This window comes from Alosa alosa, chromosome 22 (genome assembly GCF_017589495.1).
Source record: "Alosa alosa isolate M-15738 ecotype Scorff River chromosome 22, AALO_Geno_1.1, whole genome shotgun sequence".
NCBI classification, from domain to species: domain Eukaryota; kingdom Metazoa; phylum Chordata; class Actinopteri; order Clupeiformes; family Clupeidae; genus Alosa; species Alosa alosa.
The window spans coordinates 8,345,653-8,368,570 of record NC_063210.1 but is presented as its reverse complement, the minus strand read 5'-3'; the positions used below and the strand labels follow the sequence as shown (position 1 = coordinate 8,368,570).

General features: G+C 49.1%; 2 protein-coding genes across 2 annotated transcripts in view; both read left to right on the top strand.

Annotated features, from left to right (window-relative positions):
• The window catches only part of LOC125287925 (ETS translocation variant 4-like), a gene marked incomplete at its 3' end in the record, with an annotated part of 23,942 nt that extends 12,587 nt beyond the window's left edge, over positions 1-11,355 (top strand). Inside the window, exon 5 of the mRNA XM_048234009.1 lies at positions 11,330-11,355. Coding sequence (XP_048089966.1) covers positions 11,330-11,355 — 26 coding nt within the window. The remainder of the gene's footprint in view (positions 1-11,329) is intronic.
• Positions 11,356-13,186: 1,831 nt separating this feature from the next.
• Positions 13,187-22,670, top strand: etv4 (ETS variant transcription factor 4). The gene is made up of 7 exons (XM_048233953.1): positions 13,187-13,285; positions 13,576-13,958; positions 17,183-17,251; positions 18,391-18,438; positions 19,689-19,861; positions 21,919-22,020; positions 22,204-22,670. The coding sequence occupies exons 1-7, from the start codon at positions 13,275-13,277 to the stop codon at positions 22,429-22,431; spliced, it is 1,014 nt and encodes a 337-aa protein (XP_048089910.1). The 5' UTR covers positions 13,187-13,274; the 3' UTR covers positions 22,432-22,670.
• Positions 22,671-22,918: the final 248 nt, after the last annotated feature.

Sequence of the window (22,918 nt, the reverse complement as noted above, 5' to 3'; positions counted from 1 at the left end):
GAGACAGTAAGAATGAAAGAGAGAGACAGAGAGAGAGAGAGAGAGAAATGGAAAGAAGGAGAAACAGAACGACAGAAACCAACAGATTAACTCAGCCTCGCATAAAAGACTGCCCTGTTGGGGAAACGGTCTGCTGTTGTTGTCTTTGCATAAATGTGCCTGTGTCCGCCTGCCTGTAGTGTTGGGCTGTCCAGCTGTTTGTTTGGTGGTAGTTCTGTGGACCGTTTGATGGACTTATCACGAGCTCTTCCATTGCTCAACCCCCCTCCCAAAGCAAAATATGTAGTTCTAGGGCTCTCAACTTTCCAAAATACAGCTGCTATGCAACAAGTCTGCAAAAACATCCAGGCGACTGCCAGAAACACATGGATACCATTCGTCCTATCCTGTGGAAGGGGCCGTCACTCCCAAGGAAGTTTTTTTTTTACTGAGAACTGACCCATACACACACACACACACACACACACACACACACACACACACACACACACACACACACACACACACACACACACGTTTTTATGAATGGGCTGGTTGTGCGGCACTGGCTGAGGCAGCACATTGAGTGCAAACGGAATCTCCATTCATGAATGGGAGAGGTTGAGCACGCAGGCTCAGCGCTGCGTTGCGGAATAGCTCCTACCCCTTCTCTTCACCCATTTCCCTTTTCAGCAGTAGGTTTCGTAAACAAAGCAGCAAGACGGCTGAAATCCGCATCCTTCAGAGGACTAATGAACTTCTATTTCATTCTGTGCACTTCTCCTTTTTTTGGCTGGAGGACTTTTGTTCTTCTTCTAACGCGAATGAATTTCAGAGAAGTTCAGGGAGGCTTCTTGTTTTTTGGCCTTCTGAGAAGTGCCATGTGTGCACCGAGTTTTGTAGGACACTTTTGCTCCACTGAGTCCCCACTGAACAAGCCCCTCTCTCCAACAACTAACCAACACAACAGCCCCCCATTGGGAAGCTAACAGAGAACCGAACCAGGGGTGTCTGTAGTGTCTGCTCCTGCTCTCCTGTGTGTGTGTGTGTGTGTGTGTGCACTCTCTGGAAGCTGGATGTGAGCTCAGTCAGCTCTCGTCCAGCCAGGCGGAGAGGTATGGCCACTGGAGCAATGGACGAGCACAGTGAATGGACAGCAGTGTGTGTTTTACTGCATCACTGGGGCAGGGGGAGAGAGAGAGAGAGAGAGGGAGGGAGGAAGGGAGGGAGAGAGGAAGCCGAGAGGAAGAGAGAGAGAGGGGGTTGGACAGCGAGGGGGAAGGGAGGGGAGGTTTTAAATACGAACCAGCCCAGGACATCGTCTGCTCTCTGTGTCCTTTCTGAGGAAAACTTTTTTTTTTCTCTCTTCATTTCTGTTGCTCCCCTCCTCCTCCCCTCTCTCTTTCTCTCCCTCTCCCTCTCCCTCTCCCCCTCTCCTAAGGGCTCCCACTGAAAGAGAGGGAAGTGTGGGGGGAAGGATGACTAATGACAACAAGTCAGCCCATGTGTTGGGCAATACTCAAAGTCCAGAAGTGCGATATCCTCAGCACTGAATAAGGCTCGTTGTAACAAACAGCCATTGCGTCGTCCCATATCATAGAGCTGTCATTGTCTTCCGCCCACGGAGATGAGGAGTCTGTTTACTCTGGGTAGCCCTCGCTCGGCCTAATGGCTCCGGTCACTGGCCCGGCCACGCTATGCTAGGCTGCCCCCCACCCCAGACATCTGTTTTGCCCATCCGTGCCTTGGTTCTGCTGACACAGGGATCTCGGCCCAAGGCCCGACGGGCCCGAGCACGGGCGTGCTGATCCCAACGGCGAGTTTGGGGGGTGGTGGTGCAGAGGGAAAGGTGAGATGGGGTGGGGGTGCAGAGGGAAGGTGAGATGGGGGTGGTGGTGGTGGTGCAGAGGGAAGGGTGAGATGGGGGGGTGGTGGTGGTGCAGAGGGAAGGGTGAGATGGGGTGGGGGGGGGGGTGCAGAGGGAAGGGTGAGATGGGGTGGGGTGGGGGGGGGGTGAAGAGGGAAGGGGTGAGATGGGGGGGTGGTGGTGGTGCAGAGGGAAGGGTGAGATGGGGGGGTGGTGGTGGTGCAGAGGGAAGGGTGAGATGGGGGGGTGCAATGCGAGGGGCCGTGCGAGAAATGAAAGGTTAAGTGTTTCTGTACTCTCACACCCATTCTAATTAAGATCTCCGATGAGATCCCTCAGCCGAGTGAGTGAGTGAGCAAGTGAGTGTGCACCACGGAGAGAGAAAGAGAGATAGTGGGAGAGAGAAAGAGATGTGTGTATCTGTGGGGAGGAAATGGCAGGTCTGGTAGAAATGTATTTCTCGCTGGCTTGATGGAAACTCGATGGGCCCGTGTTATCTCCCTCCTGAGATGAGCGAGAGTGCTCCCCTCCTCCTCCTCCTCTTCTCCTCTATCCCCCTCTCCCTCCTCTCCCTCCTTCCCTACCTCCCTTCCCATCTAACCCCTGGATGGGTATCAGTACAGTGGGAGCTCATTATATAATTTCAGTAACGGCCAGAAAAATCAATATGTGCATTAAACATTAAGAGGGGACAGCTATATTGGGGGCTGAGGGATGCGAGGTGGGGAGATTAATTATCCACATCCTCTTCACACAATCTCTCTTTCTCTCCCTCTTCCTCCTCACACACTCTCTCCCTTTCTTTCTTTCCCTCTCTATATCCCTTTCTATACCATCGTTTTTGTCCTTTCTCTCTCACACCCCTTTCCTTTGTCATACACACCACTCTTTCACACACAGAAACACAAACAGACACACACACACACACACACACACACACACACACACACACACACACACACACACACACACACACACACAAACATGCACACACTTTTTTAACAAAAGATGCTATAGTCATCCTGGTCTCTTATTGTTGCTCAGGATTACATCATTACTGAGAAAGCTAGCTCAGTTGTTGTCTAGTGTCACTGTAAAAACAGGGTGTGGACGCCACGGTCAGCTGGTGTGTATTCCGTGTGAATCGGGCCCCTTGTCGGACACACCGGAACGGCTTGCAGGTCAAGGCCCAAACCAAAAGCAGCCGTCACTTCAGCAGAAAGGGGAAGCGAGTAGTGCTCGCTGAGCTGTTTCTCATCACATCCCATCGCATCACATGCACTCAGTTTCAGCTGCACGCCTCCTGGCATGCGAAAGGCCCACACTTATTAACGCACGACCACAGCCCAACCATGCCGAATGCACAACGGCCGCAGAGAGACAGAGAGAGAGAGAGAGAGAGAGAGAGAGAGAGAGAGAGAGAGAGAGAGAAAGAAACAGAGAAGAGAGAGAGAGAGAGAAAGAAACAGAGAGGAAGAGAGAGATTAAGAGAGAGAGAAAGAGAGAGAAAAGAGAGAGAGAGAGAGAGAGAGAGAGAGAGAGAGAGAGAGAGAGAGAGAGAGAGAGAGAGAGAGAGAGAGCAATAGCACTGAGCTGCAAGCTGTCTGAGAGCTAATTTCCTGTCAGTGGCACCCCGTCAGATCCCGTTTGGTCAGTTTGTCAACATTATTCTCCCAAAGTCTCGAAAGAGGAATCTCCAACGGCGCCCTAAGGTCACTCTTTAATTAGATCAAAACGGCCCGGGGAGCTCATCGGGCCGTCCGCCCACCCGTCGGGGGCAGCTTTGAACTGGCCAGATAGGCCTGGCAGAGGCCCCACTCTGGCTCGGGGTGCTGCGGAGGCTTCCCTGGCTGGCCCCCCTCTCTCATTCTAATTGTGCGATGACCTGAACGCCACATGTCCAGCACATGTGTCCGTGCCCGTGGCCTGTGTGTATGTCTGTGTGTGCACGGCTCAAACGGTCTGTGTGTATGTCTGTGTGTGTGTATGTCTGTGTGTATGTCTGTGTGTGTGCACAAACGGTCTGTGCTGCTGCTCTGGAGGGGGGGGGGACTGCTGCTGCTGTGAGAAGCCATTTCCTCTTTCTGCCTCTCTCCCTTTTCCACTGGACACTTTTTTATTGAAGCTTATGTTACACACTTACTCACTCAAACTTGCTGTGTGTGTGTGTATGTGTGTGTGTCTTTCACTCTCGCTCACACACACTGCAATTTGAAACCTTTTCTCCTACTTTTCATTTCTAATAATCCTGACTTTTGTTAATAAGAAAAAGTTTAAGTTAAAAGTTAACTTTAAAAATTAATTTGCTTCCATTAGGCGGGGAACCTTAGCAAAAATCAGTGCATTTCTCAAAGAATATGATGAAAAGTCTTGCTTTATTGGATACAGTAAAAAATAGGGATCTCTTGTGACAGGCAGAGAGGCATGGCAGCTTTTAAGAGTGCTGGGGGGTGCTAAATGGCATACCAAAAATCAATAGGCTCCTTTTTAACCTTTAAAGCCATTGTGACATAATTGGCATCCTTGTTGTTCTCATTGATTTGTCACTGCTGGAATCAATTGGCCAATGGAGAGAGCCAGGTGTGCAGCCCACACAGACACACACACACACTTAATCTCTTTATCTCTCTCTGTCTTACACACACACACACACACACACACACACACACACACACACACACCTCACACACATGTTCTCTCTTTCTCTCTATCTCTATCTCTCTCTCTCAGTCCAGACACACACACACACACACACACACACACACACACACACACACACACACACACGCTACAGGCGTGACAAGCACGCACACCTCAATAATGCACTCACACGCACTCACACGCACTCACACACACACACACACACACACACACACACACACACACACACACACACACTTAATTTCTCTCTCTCTCTTACACACACACTCACACACATTTTCTCTCTTTCTCTCTGCCTCTCAGCTCTCCCCAATACACACACACACAAACACACTTTCTGTCTCTGTTCATGTAAATGGCCACACTGATTATGGTCTTCATGGACATAACCTCAGTCCATCATCTCAGAGCAGGTGGATTATGTGGTCTCATTTGTTTACTTTACCCAAAGTAGTATTTACGCAATCGCTCTCACGACCTGGCGAGAGTGATCAGGTGTTCCCGCGCTCCTGTTTTCCATGGGATGTGTTTATGACTGTGTTATATTATTTTACAAACCCTCCTGAATGATTGCATCGGTCCGCGTGCGATATCGAGGACTTGGCCGTCAGAAAGGGCCGTGGCAGGTTACAGGGTTCCAGGAAGTGACCGGGACGTATAAACACGGACGCGGTGTAAAGCTATCCAGATCCTCAGGCCCTTCTCAAGTTTGACTCTAGAGGTGAGCTATGGAGAGACTCTGCCACATAACGTGCAGAGGGTGGACTCATTGAGTTTTAATATTGTCCAGAGGTTTCTGGAAGCAAAAAAAAACATCTATGGTCAAACAGTCACTGGCCAAAAAAATGTATTACACATTATGTATATAATTAACAGAAATTAGTCAAATAATATGAGTTAAATTATTTTATTTTTTGTCATTTTATTTATTCACCAGATGGTGAGTGGGCTTTATTATTTCCTCTTGAAACTGATAAATATTTTTGTATGTGTGAATAATCATGTGGACATTTTGGTTTCCAAAATAGGGCCACCAGTATTTCCATCTGTCACAGCTGGTGTGTGTGTGTGTGTGTGTGTAGGATGGGGGTAGGGCTGTGTGTGTGTGTGTGTGTGTGTGTGTTTTGTGTGTGTGAGGGGTCCCAGGATTTGTTTGTGGCGGGAGCCACCTTGAATGGCTGGCCCTAATGATCCTCCACTTCCTAAAGCACTCAACCATGACCGTCACCTTTCACCCGGGCCCATCCTCTCCTCTCAAGCACGCCATTTACATATGTTAAGTCCCACCACCCCACCCCCATCCACCCAAAACCTCCACCTCCACCCTTCACCTCAGGCCTTGCCTGCCCCATCCCACCCTGCGTCTACAGCCCCTCTCAGACTAGGGAACACTCCCCCATCAATAGCTCTCTCTCTCTCTCTCTCTCTCACACACACACACACACACACACACACACACACACACACACACACACACACACACACACACACACACACACACACACACACACACACACACACACACAATGGCCACAGGGGTTTCACACCTCCGTGTTTCTCCAGGATGGAGGTGTGAACGTTGGTTTGTGGAAGAACGTCTCTGTGTGTAAATAGGAGCAGACAAACAGGCTCAATACTGCAACCATTGACTTCATAGGCTAAATACTTGCCCTTATTTATTCTTTGATCATTTGTTATGCGTCATGGTGCTGACAGGGTGTGTGTGTATTACCATGTGTGATATATGTGATTTGTAATATGTCTCTCTGGTCATTTGTTGAATGTTGACTGATGTCTATTGGTTGTCTAATTGTTACCTGCTAGTGGACTGCAGATGTAAATTAACTTGAATCAAATGCCATCATTTATGTTAAAAATTGTACATAGTCCCTTACAAATAAAATAAAAAAACAAATAAAATAAAAAATAAATAAATAATAAATACATCTGCAAAGCAACAACAGCCCATAAACAGTAAGGCTCTGGCCTAATGATGAGCTGTATGAGATTATGTGTCTAGGAGGAAGCAATAGAAGGGAAAGGCAGATGTCATCCTGACCCTGTGCTTTCCCTTCTCCCCCCTCACTTTTTTGCTTTGGAAGAGGGGTGAGCGTGACTTCAAAGAGGGCAGGATTGTGCCTCAGGTGATCCTTTTGCTCATGAGGGTGGAGGCCAGCTGAACATTTTGAGGAAGTTCCCATTTATCAGAAGCCATTCCACCATTCCATTCCACACCACCCCACCCACTCCTCCACACACCCGACTCTTCTGCTCCAAATGGACCTCCTGCCTATTCTCAGCGCACAACCCCCCCTGTCTCAACACAACCCACGCTCTGTGTACAGTATCTGACAGAGTACATCTAAACACTTCGCTCAGATGGTACTCGCCACATCCACAAGTTCATGACCCCTCCCCCCCCCCCACCCCATTCCACTCCTCCAACGCCACCCCCTCCCCATCGAAACAAAAAAACCCTCGGATGAAATATGAGAGGAGAGGTGATGTAACTCTCAAACGAATTTGCACCAGAGAGAAACCAGAAACAACAAAGCTTTAGTTTATAAAAAAAAAGAGAGCTGGGTTTTGAATGAACAAGGGTGAAAGAGAGAGATGGGGGGATAAAGAGGGAGAGAGAGAGAAAGGGAGAGAAAAGGACAGGGAGAACATGGAGTACCTCAGCCTCACCTCAGCGTTTACTCCTCTGCCACGGCGGTGTAAACTACGGAACGCGAGGTTAACGGCACTCGGATGCTCTTTGACGTGGTTACATTTTCCCGAGGATTTCCTTTGGCTGCTGGCAGAGATGTTTCACAGTGCTTCAAACCACATCTTTAACTATTTTCAGAAACCATCATTCATTCCACTCTAATTCTCTCTCTCTTTCTCTCTCTTTCTGTCTTCCTCCCTTCCTCTTTCTCCCACTTTAGTAGTTTTAATTTCACACATCAACCTGATTGGATTTTTCATTTTTCAAGTCTTTTGAACGTTAAAGCTGAAATTCAGAACATGTAATTGACTTAGAGTTTTGTCACCTCAGATCCCGTTTTAATCCTTGCCCAGATTAATGACTTGGCATTCGTCAGTGATACTGGGTCAGGAGAGCTCGATTAATTAGATGCTTAGTGCCAGGAGGAGTCAGACGAGTGGCCGATGCTCGTTAGCAAAAAAAAAACAATGATGCTAAAACATACAGGCAAAGGTAGTGGCCATCTACACTCATGAAGATCGTATCACAAATCATGGTGTGTAGGCTACATACTTTTTGTGAGCCACATGAAACCAGTCTTTGCGCGCTCGTGTTACCATGACACAGTTCGGCCAATCCCTCTTCAGAACCTAGTCTACATCAGAAAGAAAGGATGAAAGAAAGAAAGAGAAATAAAAAGAAAGAAAGAAAGAAAGAAAGAAAGAAAAGCTATGTAGGAAACATCTTAGGCCTTGGCTCTTGTTCGGCAGCCTGACGACACATTATCCACGCAGGTCCCATCAGATCTCTGTCCCACTCCAACACCCAGACGCAGACGTACTTAGACAGTCGCACATTCTTCCAGTGGGGCTCTTTGATATCTATATGCAGCTCTAAGCCCCTGCTCTGCACATGGTGGGAATAAACTTTTGTGTGTGTGTGTGTGTGTGTGTGTGTGTGTGTGTGTGTGTGTGTGTGTGTGTGTGAGTGTGTATAGGATTAATGGGTTTAAATCCCATTGTCTCTCTGTGAAAGATTTGACTTAAATACTCTTTAAGCCATCAGAGCTCCCTCCTAAGCCAACACTTCCTTACTTCTGTGTTCAGCACCCCATGGGGTAAAGGAATCGGGCGAGATTAAGTAAATGAATGTTGTCTGTTTTTTTCTTCCCTTTGTTCTTAACGCCAAATGCTTTTGTTTCATGGCTGCTTGGGAGGTTGGGTGTGTGTGTGTGTGTGTGTGAAGGTATTACTGTAACAGGAGGCACTCTTCCTATTTTTTTCTCCTCCTCTTTCTCTCTCACTCTTTCACTGGGGTGAATGAAATCTGTAATTACCTAGGAGTCGTGTGTGTCGTCTTGGCTTGCCTGTTCCGTCAGGTTCCTCAACGCCCACGACAATCGGCCGCGCAAACAGCCATAAACAGAACGTCTGGCGCGCAGTGTCGAGAGAGAGACAGAGAGAGAGAGAGAGAGAGAGAGACAGAGAGAGAGAGAGAGAGACAGAGAGAGAGATACAGAGAGAGAGAGAGAGCAGCTGCTGCTCATATTTACTCGCCAGAAAAAAAACATCCTGTCGGTGGCTTAGCCAAATGGAACGCAGGAGCCCAACAATAACCTTGCCCCAGCAGACAGCCAGTGCAGAGCCACAGCTGACTGGAGCTTCGGACTGGAGGCCTAGCAGCAGGCTCCGCCTCAGCCCAGTCTGGGTGGCACTGCATTCTGGGCCAACGGGACATGATGCTTATGTTAATGAACACCTAGGAACCAAAAAAGCGTTTAGTGAAGCATAAAGAAAGATAAGGGACAAACACAAAGTTTACAAATGTGAAATATATAAACAGCAACAAGTACTCAGTTTTTTTGAGTGGATGTGTGTGAAAGAATGTATTAAAGAAACAAAATATAGTAATCACTCCACTGGCACATGATGGCTTATGGTATGAAAAGTCTACTGGTCATTAAATACTTTTGAATACTTATTAAAAGTTACTGTAGGTCGTTAAATACTCTTTGTCCTTTTTCCTGAAGATTACCTGTATGATTGCCTGTCTTATAATTAAGATTTTGTGTCACATCCTGTTGGTTATTTGAATGTGAGTGGAGTGTTAAGCCCATGCTTGGCTGTACTTGTAAGCCAGGGAACAGGGGAAGGGGAGAGTGTGTTTTGATGCCATAGCTCAGCAGTGCAGGCTCAACCTTGGCGTCCAAAGCGGGTGGCATGTGTGTTTTTGGACAGGGCCCTCTGGCGACAGCAGATGTCTCCGGTTGAGGGAGTTTGGGTGGGCGGCGTGTTGTGTCTGCCCTGGCAGCACATGAAAGTGGGTGTGAGGAGCAGAATGGCCTCCTGACGGTTACTGGAATGTGTTTGTGTGGGTGTGTGTGTGTGTGTGTTGGTGTGTGTGTGTCTGTGTGTGAAGGTATTACTGTAACAGGAGGCACTCTTCCTATTTTTTTCTCCTCCTCTTTCTCTCTCACTCTTTCACTGGGGTGAATGAAATCTGTAATTACCTAGGAGTCGTGTGTGTCGTCTTGGCTTGCCTGTTCCGGCCAGGTTCTTCGTTAACGCCTACCTATTAATCGGCCGCAAACAGCCATAAACAGAACGCCTTAAGTGCAGAGTGCTCCAGGGAGAGAGACAGAGAGAGAGAGAGAGAGAGAGAGAGAGACAGAGAGAGAGAGAGAGAGAGAGAGAGAGAGCAGCTGCTCCTGTTTACTCTACGCCGCCCAGAAAAACATCCTGTGCGGCGCAGCCAGCGGAACGCTTCACGGAGCCCAACAATAAACAGCCCCAGCAGACAGCCAGTGCAGAGCACGACGACTGGAGCTCGGACTGGAGGCCTAGCAGCAGGCGCTCCGCACTCAGCCCAGTCTGGGTGGCACGTATCTGGGCCAACACGGGCATGATCGCCCCCTTAATGAACACCTAGGAACCAAAAACGTTTAGTGAAGCATAAAGTGAAAGATAAGGGACAAGCACAAAGTTTACAAATGTGAAATATATAAACAGCAGCAAGTACTCAGTTTTTTTGAGTGGATGTGTGAAAAGAATGTATTAAAGAAACAAGAAATATAGTAATCACTCCACTGGCACATGATGGCTTATGGTATGAGAAAGTCTACTGGTCATTAAATACTTTTGAATACTTATTAAAAGTTACTGTAGGTCGTTAAATACTCTTTTGTCCTTTTCCTGAAGATTACCTGTATGATTGCCTGTCTTATAATTAAGATTTTGTGTCACATCCTGTTAGTTCTTTGAATGTGAGTGGAGTGTTAAGCCCATGCTTGGCTGTACTTGTAAGAAGCGAGGGAACAGGGGAAAGGGGAGAGTGTGTTTGATGCCATAGCTCAGCAGTGCAGGCTCAACCGCGTCCAAAACGGGTGGCATGTGTGTTTGGACAGGGCCCTCTGACGACAGCAGATGTCTCGGTTGAGGGGAGTTTGCGTCGGGGCGCGTGTTGTGTCTGCCCTGGCAGCACATGAAAGTGGGTGAGGAGCAGAATGGCCTCCTGACGGTTACTGGAATGTGTTTGTGTGGGTGTGTGTGTGTGTTGGTGTGTGTGTGTCGGTGTGTGTGTGTGTTTCGGTGTGTCTCGGTGTGTCAGGCGTGTGGGTGTGTGTTTGTGTGTGTTCTCAATCTGCTGTGCTATTTGTTTTGAGTTCAGTGTCACTGACATGCCTTTGGTGCTTCAAGTGTAGACAGATGCATTAGAGTTTCTGGTTTGACGACTGGGTTTGTCAGGAGTACATAGGAATGTACATTAGTGACACAGAGGTATCGCTCGCTCTCTCTCTCTCTCTCTCTCTCTCTCTTCCTCCATGTTGCATTTCATCTCTGCCATTTTATAACATTTTTATTCCCTTTCTCCTCAGAGCATTATCCCCATTTCTTTTTCTTCCATTTTCAACTTTCTCTCACTTTTTTGGCTTTCACTGAATGTTTTGCTGATTCATAACTCAACTTCTATCTCTCTCTCTTTTGAAATATGGTTCTCTTCTCACCGTCGGCTTCCTTCCCTGTTTCGTTTTCTACATCTCTCTCTCATTTCCCTTCTCTTTCCCTCCCTTCCCTTGCTCTCCTCTCCTCCCTAACCGTTGTTTTCTCTCTCTCTCTCTCTCTCTCTCGCTCCAGCTGTGGCGTTCCACAGCCCGCCGGTGACAGACAGACAGACAGACAGACAGACAGACAGACAGACAGACAGACAGACAGACAGACAGACAGACAGACAGACAGACAGACAGACAGACAGACAGACAGACAGACAGACAGACAGACAGACAGACAGACAGACAGACAGACAGACAGACAGACAGACAGACAGACAGACAGACAGACAGACAGACAGACAGACAGACAGACAGACAGACAGACAGACAGACAGACAGACAGACAGACAGACAGACAGACAGACAGACAGACAGACAGACAGACAGACAGACAGACAGACAGACAGACAGACAGACAGACAGACAGACAGACAGACAGACAGACAGACAGACAGACAGACAGACAGACATACTAACAGGCATACACACTTCATAACACACATACACACACACACACACAGACACAGACACAGAGACAGACAGACAGACAGACAGACAGACAGACAGACATACTAACAGGCATACACACTTCATAACACACATACACACACACACACACACACACACAGTCTCATTTCTCCCCTTCCAACATTCCGCATGCACACTCACACAGACAATCTCACTCCTCCCTTCCACACACACACACACAGTCTCATTTCTCCTTCCAACATTCCGCATGCACACTCACACAGACAATCTCACTCCTCCCTTCCACACACACACACACACACACAGTCTCATTTCTCCTTCCAACATTCCGCATGCACACTCACACAGACAATCTCACTCCTCCCTTCCACACACACACACACACAGTCTCATTTCTCCTTCCAACATTCCGCATGCACACTCACACAGACAATCTCACTCCTCCCTTCCACACACACACACACACACACACACAGACACAGGCACAGACAAACACACACACACACAGACACAGACACAGACACAGACACAGACACAGACACACACACACACACAGACACAGACACAGACACAGACACAGACACAGACACAGACACACAGACAGACAGACAGACATACTAACAGGCATACACACTTCATAACACACATACACACACACACACACACACACACACACACACACACACACACACACACACACACACACAAACAGACACAGGCACAGACAAACACACACACACACACACACAAACAGACACAGGCACAGACAAACACACACACACACACACACACACACACACACACACACACACACACACACACGGACACAGCCACGGACACAGCCACGGACACAGCCACGGACACAGCCACGGACACAGCCACGGACACAACCACGGACACAGCCACGGACACAACCACGGACACAGCCACGGACACAACCACGGACACAGCCACGGACACAACCACGGACACAGCCACGGACACAACCACGGACACAGCCAGGACACAGCCAGGGACACAGCCAGGGACACAGCCAGGGACACAGCCAGGGACACAGCCAGGGACACAGCCAGGGACACAGCCAGGGACACAGCCAGGGACACAGCCAGGGACACAGCCAGGGACACAGCCAGGGACACAGCCAGGGACACAGCCAGGGACACAGCCAGGGACACAGCCAGGGACACAGCCAGGGACACAGCCAGGGACACAGCCAGGGACACAGCCAGGGACACAGCCAGGGACACAGCCAGGGACACAGCCAGGGACACAGCCAGGGACACAGCCAGGGACACAGCCAGGGACACAGCCAGGGACACAGCCAGGGACACAGCCAGGGACACAGCCAGGGACACAGCCAGGGACACAGCCAGGGACACAGCCAGGGACACAGCCAGGGACACAGCCAGGGACACAGCCAGGGACACAGCGGACACAGCCACAGCCAGGGACACAGCCAGGGACACAATCACGGACACAGCCACGGACACAACCACGGACACAGCCACGGACACAGCCACGGACATGGCCACGGCTATCCTATGAACCACAGGTGAGCTCTCATCTGCACCTGGGACACTCAGGACATTGTGACCTACACATGGGAAATAATGAATACAATACAATAAAGCCATGGAATATTTTTAGATCAATGCTGTGTTCAGTTCGGTTAAATGTTTTCAACTGAATCGGATACCTCGAACGTGCATCAATGAAATGAAATCAGTTGTGGGAAAGAATCAATAGGCTGACCTGTGCTTTCCGTGCAGGAATTTGCCTCCCTAACCCCCCCACCCCATGTGGACTAACGCTGTGGTGTCTTTGCTTTCCCGGCAACTGCAGGTATCCAGGCGCTCACGGCCCCGGGGACATGTGCCCTCCATTCCCACCTCAGGGCCAGCCTCACCCTTGCATGCACCCCCCAAACAGTGCCGGCTCGGCGGGCAACTCAGGCGGAGGTGTTGGTGGTGGTGGAGGTAGTGGTGGTGGTGGAGGAGGTGGAGGTGGTGGAGGAGGAGGTGGTGGTGGTGGTGTTGGAGGATACCACCGGCAGCACTCGGACCCCTGCCTGCCCTACCTGCAGCAGAACTTCAAGCAGGAGTACCTGGACCCCCTGTATGAGCGGGCGGCGGCACACATGGCCGGACCCCAGCACCCTCCCCAAAGGTTCCCCCCGGCCCACATGATGGTCAAGCAGGAGCCCACCGACTACACTTATGACCCAGGTGAGTGCGTGTGTGGGTGCGTTTGGATTTTGTTTACACCATCGGAGAGTGTACAGCGAGTCTACAAAGAAGGTGTGAATGTATGCATGCTTCTTTGTGTGTGTGTGTTTGTGTGTGTGAAAGAATGTGAATAACAACATTACTAAATAAAAAACATCATGACCAAGGGTGTGTATTCTGTAAAGGAGTGAATGAAAGAGAGTGTGTGTGCATGTGTGTGTGTTTCTGCTTGGCGTCGACGTGCTGTCTGCACAAGCAGGGCTGGATCGGTCCAGTCCCGTCCGGCCGGGTGGAAGTAGTGTAGACGGTGCAGGGGACTGTGGCGCCCAGGCAGCACATTTCAATCGCGGTGACTCATCCAGTGTTTCGCTGGCTGCAGATTCCTTGAAATGGCTGCTTCGCTCTTCTTTCAGTTTCCCAAAAACTCCGGCCTTCAGGAGCGCAGGACAAAATGGCTCTCCGTCTAATCCCCCTCTCCTCTCTTTTTCCTTGTGGTTTTCCTGCATTATCTCCTTCTCTTCTCTTCTCCTCTCCACTGCTTTCTTCTCCTCTACTCCTCAACGTTTTGTTTTCTCCTTGCTCTCGTTTCCCCTCTTCCACTCTTCTAACCATTTTCTCTCTCCTTTACCTCTTTTTCTTGACTTCCTTTCTGCTGCTCCCCCTTGTTTTCTCCTCTCATCACCTCTCTCCTCTCTCTCTCTCTCTCTCTCTCCTCCACCTCCTCCTCCTCTTTCTTGTGCTCTGTGAAAGGGAGGCAGAGGAATTTCATTGAGAAAATGGAGGGCATTGGAAAGACTAGAATCCCCAGCGGAGTGCTCGGAGGTGTAGGGTTTCAGCAGCGGCTTCCTTTTCTGCAGGCAGATGAACTCATAATGGAAAAATGAGCGTAGCCGCGGTAACGCGAGCCTCGCGCTGGCTTGGTGTGGTGATGGGGTGAGGTGGGGGGAGAGAGGGGGGGCAGGGTGGGGTAGCCGGGGGCCTTGGCTTAGAGAAACACACAACTTTGCTGAGAGCAGCAGAGTCTAAGTCTCTCTCTCTCTCTCTGTCTGTCTCTCTTTCTCTCTGTCTGTCTCTGTGCATGTTTGTTTGTGTGTGTGTGTGTGTGTGTGTGTGTGTATGTGTATGTGTGTGTGCGTGTGTGCATGTGCGTCAGATACAGTGATAGAAACACACCCCTTTTGTGAGCCCCATTCATTACTACAGTCTGAACGATTAAAACAGGGGACGTCTTGGCTCAGCTGAAGTTTGCATAGCTGACAGGCACGGGATGGAGGGATAGAGAGAGGGCTAGAGAGAGAGGGGAGAGAGAGATTGAGGGAGAGAGAGAGGGAGGGCACGTCAAACACTAACGCGGCTACAAAGGCGGTGTGGCACGCACCGAGCAGCGGCGGCCCATTTTTGCCTGTCTTTCAAACGGGCCCGATTTGATAGGGCTGACAGAGTTAGCTTTGTGCTTGCAAGGAATCTGGCGGCGTCAGAGCTGAGCGAGGCCAACAAAAGGATGTTTGTCTGTGGATAAACTGTGCTATCAGAGGTGGAGACCGGCCTGCTGCGGACGCCTTATCAGTGAACTGTGAGAGGAGAGTGCTTTGCCCTCTCTCTCTCTCTCCCTCTCTCTTTCTCTCAGAACCTGTTTGTCTGTCTTTACTCTGTTTCTGTCTTACTGTCACTCTTGTGGTCTATGAATATGTCTGTCAGTCTGATTGCCTCTCCCACTCCCTTACTGCCAATCCGTCTTATCTGTTACTCTCACTTTTTGTCTCTCCCTCTCTACTGGAACTTGTCTCTCTCTCTGTCTGCCTGTCTCTCCCTCTCTACTGGAACTTGTCTCTCTCTCTGTCTGCCCGTCTCTCCCTCTCTACTGGAACTTGTCTCTCTCTCTGTCTGCCTGTCTCTCTGTCTGCCCATCTCTCTTCCTCTTTATGTCTTTCTTTGGAATTTGCCCATTTCCCTCTCTCCTTCACTTTCGGTCTCACTCACTCTCTGACTACTTATTCACCTGACCTTTTCTCTCCCTCCCTCCCTCCTTCCCTGTCTTTCTTCCTCTTCCACTATTCTTCTCTCTTTCCATGAAATCTCTCTCTCTCTCTAACCCAGCCTCTGAGGCTGCCTGCTCTGCTCTGTGGCAGTCCCTCCTCCTATCAGCACAGGAATGGTGAATAAGCTGGAGCACATTCAACACCCGTCTGACACTGATGAGGGTGTTGTCCGCGGTGTCGCTGCGCGAGCCAGCGAGCGAGAGCCTCACGCAGGCTCGCTGACATTTAGACAGTAATTATAGTCTTACGCTCTTTGTCAGACACGGTGCCACAACAGAAATGGCAAAGTCATTTAGGCCTATTAGGGTTACCTCTCAAATAAATTCAAGTGTATTGATCAGCTCCACCCAATTAAAGAAGGAAATGAGGAGAAAAACAACGACCATGTTATCGCAGGACGATTGTTGGCGTGCAAACTATTTTATTTTCTTGTTGACTTCTCGCAACATGCAGTAGCCAGATTCTCAGAGCATGAGTCACCTTGCAAAGAAGCAAGGGCACTCCACCTTGGTATCCTCCTCCACTCTGCGCCACCAATGCCTGTAGAATGAGAACACAGACACAGACACAAACAGAAACCCAAACACAGACACACACACAGACACACACACAGACAGACCCAGACAAAGGGAATACAGAGGAGGAAATGTTTCGATTTAGATCTGTATCATTAAGAGCTGTAATGTAACACATATAACAGTAACCACTAAAAACTGGAATGTGGGCACACGCTCTCGTGCCCTAACTCTCCTCCCCTCTCCCCCGCCCCTGGGAGATGTGGAGGGGGGTGGGAGGGTGAGAGTGAGACATCCGGGCCATAGATGGTGTGACAGGTCGGCTGCAGGTGGGCACAGCGCGGGCCAGCACGGGACAGTGCAGTGCCGACGCTGCAGGGAGCAGCTTCATGATTCCAGCGCTGTGTCCCTCTGGCTGCCCAGCCGCCTATAAATATCCCTGCCGACAGGTGATATTATGACAAATGCCGGTGTCTGTCCTTGTTGCACTCTGGAGCAGAGGTCAACGGCATCAGTAAAACACAGGAGAGGCCTGCCGAGGCACTGAACAGTCCAACATGCAGCTGGACAATGTAGTTGACTTAGCAGAGCTCGACTCAGTGCTCACTTATCCCCTTCTGCTCTTGAGGCTTACTCACTCCTCTCCTTGTCTCCTTGTCTCCTCTCCTAGATGTGCCTGGATGTACTTCAATGTACCAACACAATGAGGGCTACCCAAACCAACAGCATAACAATGAAGGTAAAGGTTTTATTCATATCGCAGATATATAATCAAAAAAATTAAGGGAACACTTACAGTTTTCCACAATTGTTAAAACACATTTTTTTAAACCTTCCACCCATTTCTCCATTCTCAAACTACATTCAGAAGAATTATATGATGCATAATACAATATACCACACATATTTTATGACATAGTTGGTAGGTATTGGAAATAATGACACTGACTGACATTAAAAGGGCTCTCTCAACAATTGAGTGCACAGATAAGGAATTGTCATCCTTTCATGCAAATAAGCAATATCCAAATAGGCCTGCATTGTGCCTTGTCTCTTCCCTCTCACATGAACTGACTCGCCTTAGAGGGAATCCCCCATGGAACAGGTCCATGTGAGGGTGGAGTGATGAGTGCTTTAATGACTAATGCCAAAATGTCCAGGGCTAGTCGCAGAGGGCCGCGGTGAGACGGTTAAGGCAGAGGCTCGGCAGATTTGCCCATTCATAACTCCGATGCACTCGCGGATTGGCCGGCGCTTGCTGTGGTCATTGGCTTACCAGGCCAGAGGGTCTGTGTTTCCATTGGCAGAGCCTCTCACTTCTCCTCTCCCCCCGCTACCCCAACCTTCCCCCCTTCGCCTCAGGAATTCCAGGGTAAATATTACTACTGGAAAAGCCGAGTATTTTTCCTGGAGGAGCGAAAAAATAATCCATCCCCTTCGCTTTGTTTGTGTCGCACCGTTTTGAGTAATTCCAGCCGTCGTCTCTACGCCCTGCTATAATGAGTTATTAATAACAGAATGGCCGTCACATCCTCTGCAGCTGGTCAAATGTCCCGAGCGCCACAGATCATCCGAAATGCGTCTTTGTCCCTTTTTTGTCGTCATTGTAGAGCCTCTCTGAATCACAAGGCCTCGAGGAGAATTGCTGTCTCCTTCAGAGTTCATTGCTGTTATGCAAGACTCTTTTTTGTGACCCATTCAAGTATTTTTTCCCCATTTAAGCAAAAACACATTTGTTGCCTCAGTCGTGATTTCCAGTGTAATTCAACCTCATTGCCTGGACACAGGCAGTCTGGCATGAGTGAACAAGCAAACATTCACAAAGCCTTTGCTGTGAACCTTTTGTAACAAACACATTTTTTAATGTTTTTTTCCCAGGTTATCTGTTCGAAAATGACTCCCGAGTCGTTCCTGAGAAGTTTGAAGGTGAGCGTCTTACTGAATATCCTGTTGTATCTTATTAACCTCAAAAGAAGTAATAATGCTCAAAGGAAGCTCAAACAACAAGATGGGGGTCACCAGGTGCATCAAGTGATCGCTGAAATGCAACAACACACACACACACACACGTTTGCTCGCTTGGTGCACAGTTCAGGATCGACTTTCACACAGACAATAATCCACACCTGTACACACACCTATCAGCAACAGCATCCTCAGTGCAAGAAGCAAACTGATACAGAGACAAACAATAACCATAGAGGCCTCAGAGACCTGCGTTACCAATCTGGGCTGTGACGGTGCGAGGTGTCTGTTTTCCCATGTGCGAGGCATACCGCGGCTCTCATGACGTCTTCAGAATGAGCTTAGCTGTCGCTTTCCCATGGCGCTGATTGATTGATTGACTGTCCTGGGTTAGGAGACTCAAGGACAGTCGCGCCAGCTGAACTGGTGTGAACATGTTCTGGAGCGAGGGTGTCAGTTACCTTACTGGGGTTCCCACGCCTGGGTGCCAGGCAGTGAACGCGCTAATGCTAAAATCATTTTCACCATCACCACATAAGAGGAATAGTCAGTCTAGTTTGGAATTTCCTGGAATAAGGAGGAGAAATACAGTCTGAACATGACCCATTCAACTTATCGTTATCTAATTTATTATTCAGCATTTTACTGGATAAGCTATTTCCCCCTAGACTCTGACGATGACGTTAGCTTCGTCGTTTATCTTACAGCCGCATTGCTAGCCGACAGCCTAATTTACTGCCCGGTCTGAGAGCAAGTTAGCCTGTGGTTAATTTTCTAGTCTTCTTACTTCAAGAACTGCCCTCAAGGTGAAGGATTACAACCTTTAAACTGCCCACAAACAAACACACCTATGACTCCTCCACTGCACTTGGAGTCCAACTAAGCCTCCTGTGCTGTAATTAACGTCTATCTGATCCGCCCGTGAAAGTCTATCTGGTGTGGTCATTTGTGCCGGCAACACGAGACCATGGGGCTAGTTTGGCCTAACCCTGTTTCAACAGGTCTGGTATGAGAACTGGGAGTAACGGATACTGCCCACTAAGCCAGAGGCTAGCGACCACACACTCAGTTTACAGAAGGCTTATGCTGTAAGGTAGCTTTGTTGTGACAAGGCAGTGTACATAGCTTGCACAGATTAGCGACAGCATTCCTCTGTCCATCCCTCTGTCGTAGCTTGACCCCTTTGTGTATTCCATGTGCTTGTCCACCAGGTGAGGTCAAGCAGGAAGCGGGCACCGTCTTCCGTGAGGGCGCCCCCTACCAGCGCCGCGGTTCCCTGCAGCTCTGGCAGTTCCTGGTGGCCCTGCTGGACGACCCAGGCAATGCCCACTTCATCGCCTGGACTGGCCGCGGCATGGAGTTTAAACTCATTGAGCCAGAGGAGGTAAGGGTCCTTCCAAATCCATCCTTAAACACTGCCTGAAGATAATAACTTCATAGGGGTTTTTGGGGCTCTAGTAGCCTAGAAATCTAGACGCACCCTACCCAGGGTAGTCTAGCAACTCTCCGTTGGCTTGCGAGCTGGAAAAATGAAACTTCAATAAGGCCAATCACATCGTGTATAGAGTCGGGCTTAACATAATGATGGCAAAGTTGCGGTTCCGCGTGAATTCCCTGCTACTTGAAAACAAAGAAGATGGATGCTGCTGCTGGTGAACAGCACGGCACGAGTTAAGCTTTTTTTAAGTTGCCAAAAATTTGATCAACTAGCAAACTAGCTCCGCTGGTGGAAAAACGCATGGGACTCATGAGTTGTAGCGTTATCCTATTGCATGCAGAGGGAATTTGAAAGACAACCGTTTATCCCGCCCCTCGGATTGTGCACTGCGAATGGTGAGATCCCAGACCCTACATCTTGATGTGGGTCTGGCTGGTCAGGCTAGGGCTCTAGACATATAGGGTCGACTTCCCGTACTTGTATTAAGCCTAGTCCTAGACAATTATCAATGGAGCTTGTCATTGAAGTTTCTGTGTATTTTAGGACTAGGCTTAATACATGTAGGGGAAACTGCCTCATAGTTGATGAATGGTTCATGAAGGAATTTAGGACTGACCTTAGACCAGGGCAACTTTTCCACTGCTAATACACAACTTGAGTACGCAACCAGGAAGAGCCTGTTCTCCAGTCAGCATTCTTTTTTCCATGCGAGTCATTGATACATCAGCTGAGCCACAGCCACAGGTGAGCTGTTTGGAGTCGCTTTCACCCCCGTGCTGCCTTGCAGCGTCTGGAACAAGGATCCATAAAAGAGCTTCGCCCTCCTCCTCATCAAATCCATCCGTTCGTCCGTTCCCACCACACGCATCTGCAAACTCCCCTGGGACTCACCAGTGCCAGCTCTCCATTAGCCGCCATGCATTATTTACCCTCCACACACACACACACACACACACACACACACACACACACACACACACACACACACACACACACACGCTTGCCCAAGCCAAATGCAAAATGGAGGCTGGAGTTCTATTACAAAATATTACCACCCTGTGCACTCTGCTGCGGGGCCGCTATGGTCAGGGCACCGCGCACGCTCGCATCCAACTCGCGCCCGCTCGCCACTTCACCCTCCCATTGTCTGTGGTCAGTAGACAGCTAAAGAGCATTACTCAGCAGGCAGCCACACTCGCCGAGCAGGCCTCCATCAGGCCAGCACTGTCCGCATTAATCATTCATTACAGCTGGACTTATACAGCGGCGACTGAGAGCTCTCTCTCTCTCTTCTCTCTTTCCTTGAGAGACCAAATACAAACCATCTCTCCCTAAGGGAAGTCTCAACCCCCCCTCCCCCTCCTCCTAATCCCCCTTAAAGTGGTGACTTTCATTTGCGTTCAGTTTGAGTTTGGAGACCTTTGGATTCAATCAGACATTTTTAAACAAACTTAATAAAACACAAACATACTTCAGAAGGTGTGGAAAGCTAGAGGAAGAGTGCACAAATGGCAAAGCTGGGTGTGTGTGTGTGTGTGTGTGTGCACTTGGCTTTTCAGATGGTCAAGAGTATTATTTAGCTTAGCTGGAGCTCTGGTGTGTGTGTGTCTGTGTGTGTGTGTGTGTGTGTTTGCGGGGGGATGACAAACACTATGGGAGCTCAGCTCTCATGCATGTGATTGCGGGGTTACATAAAGCGGGGCTGAATCAACATGTTGGTGGCTCGCCCTGTTTTCCACACTCCTGCACCCTCGCCGCCCAAAAATGTTAACCTTTTCATACACACCGGGCCAACAGCGCCCTCTACTGTAAATGGTCAAAGTGGAGAGATTCTCCCCAACTTACTCAGTTTACAACATAATGACAGTAGCCTATAAAAGTAAAGCTAGAGCCTAGAGCGAGGTAAATAAGTAGTCCTACTTACCGGTAAACATGAATCATGTTAATTACACCATAGTTATTTCATCTGAGTCACAGTCTCTCTCCTCCCCTGCTTCTCTCAGGTGGCAAGACTTTGGGGGATGCAGAAAAACCGTCCAGCCATGAACTACGACAAACTGAGTCGCTCACTGCGCTACTACTATGAGAAGGGAATCATGCAAAAGGTAAGCAGAGCAAATGCCATTTCTACCTTGCCACATACAACTAAACCATGTTTTAATACAGCAATGTGTATAGACCCCTCATGTCAGTTTAAAATCATGTTATTCTAGTAAAAGTGTAAGTGTGAACGTTTGGTGCATGATTTGTGGTTTAGTTTCTAACCTCACTGTCCTTGGCCTTGGCAGGTGGCGGGAGAGCGTTACGTTTACAAGTTTGTGTGCGAGCCGGAGGCGCTCATCTCCCTGGCGTTCCCCGACAATCAGCGGCCCAGCCTGAAGGCCGAGTTCGAGCGCTACGTCAACGAGGAGGACACCGTGCCACTCTCCCACCTGGACGAGGGGGTGAACTACCCACCCGAACAAGCCGCCAGCGCCATGGGGGCCCAGCCCTACTCCAAAGGCTACATGTACTAATGCCACCGAATTGCCCTCCTCCCCCACATCCCGCCCCGACCCCCAACCCACCTCTCCACCCCCCATACCACCCCCCCTCCCCAGTCCTGCATCTATTGCACATGCCCCCCCCATCCTCTTGTATATAAGGCTATGGTGTTTTTTTTTTTGTTTGTTTTAAATTAATCTCATTAGGGATTCAGCATTCCTCTCACTTCTGAGGCCTATCCACAAGTCTGTGCTTACAGAGATTGCTTAATAAAGACCCAATATTACTACTAACCAGGTGGCTGTGGATTATTTGTGGGGCAGCAGGGGAAGTCGTTGTGAAAATGTAATGAGTAGTTTGTGGGGATCTAAAAGCAGGGGTTTTCCATTACCTTCCTTCCCCATAAAACAAGACATAAAAATGCTCTGTGCCCTTGATGGAGGGTTGTTTGTGACAACTTGCTTGAACACTATGTACCACTGAGACATGTCAATAAAACCAACGTAAACCGTTAAAACT

Bases quoted from the DNA above. Each gene is read 5' to 3' on its own strand.
- etv4 (XM_048233953.1), top strand. The intron at 18,439-19,688 runs GTGAGCGTCTTA...CTTGTCCACCAG, and splicing joins CGTTCCTGAGAAGTTTGAAG to GTGAGGTCAAGCAGGAAGCG. The intron at 19,862-21,918 runs GTAAGGGTCCTT...TGCTTCTCTCAG, and splicing joins AACTCATTGAGCCAGAGGAG to GTGGCAAGACTTTGGGGGAT.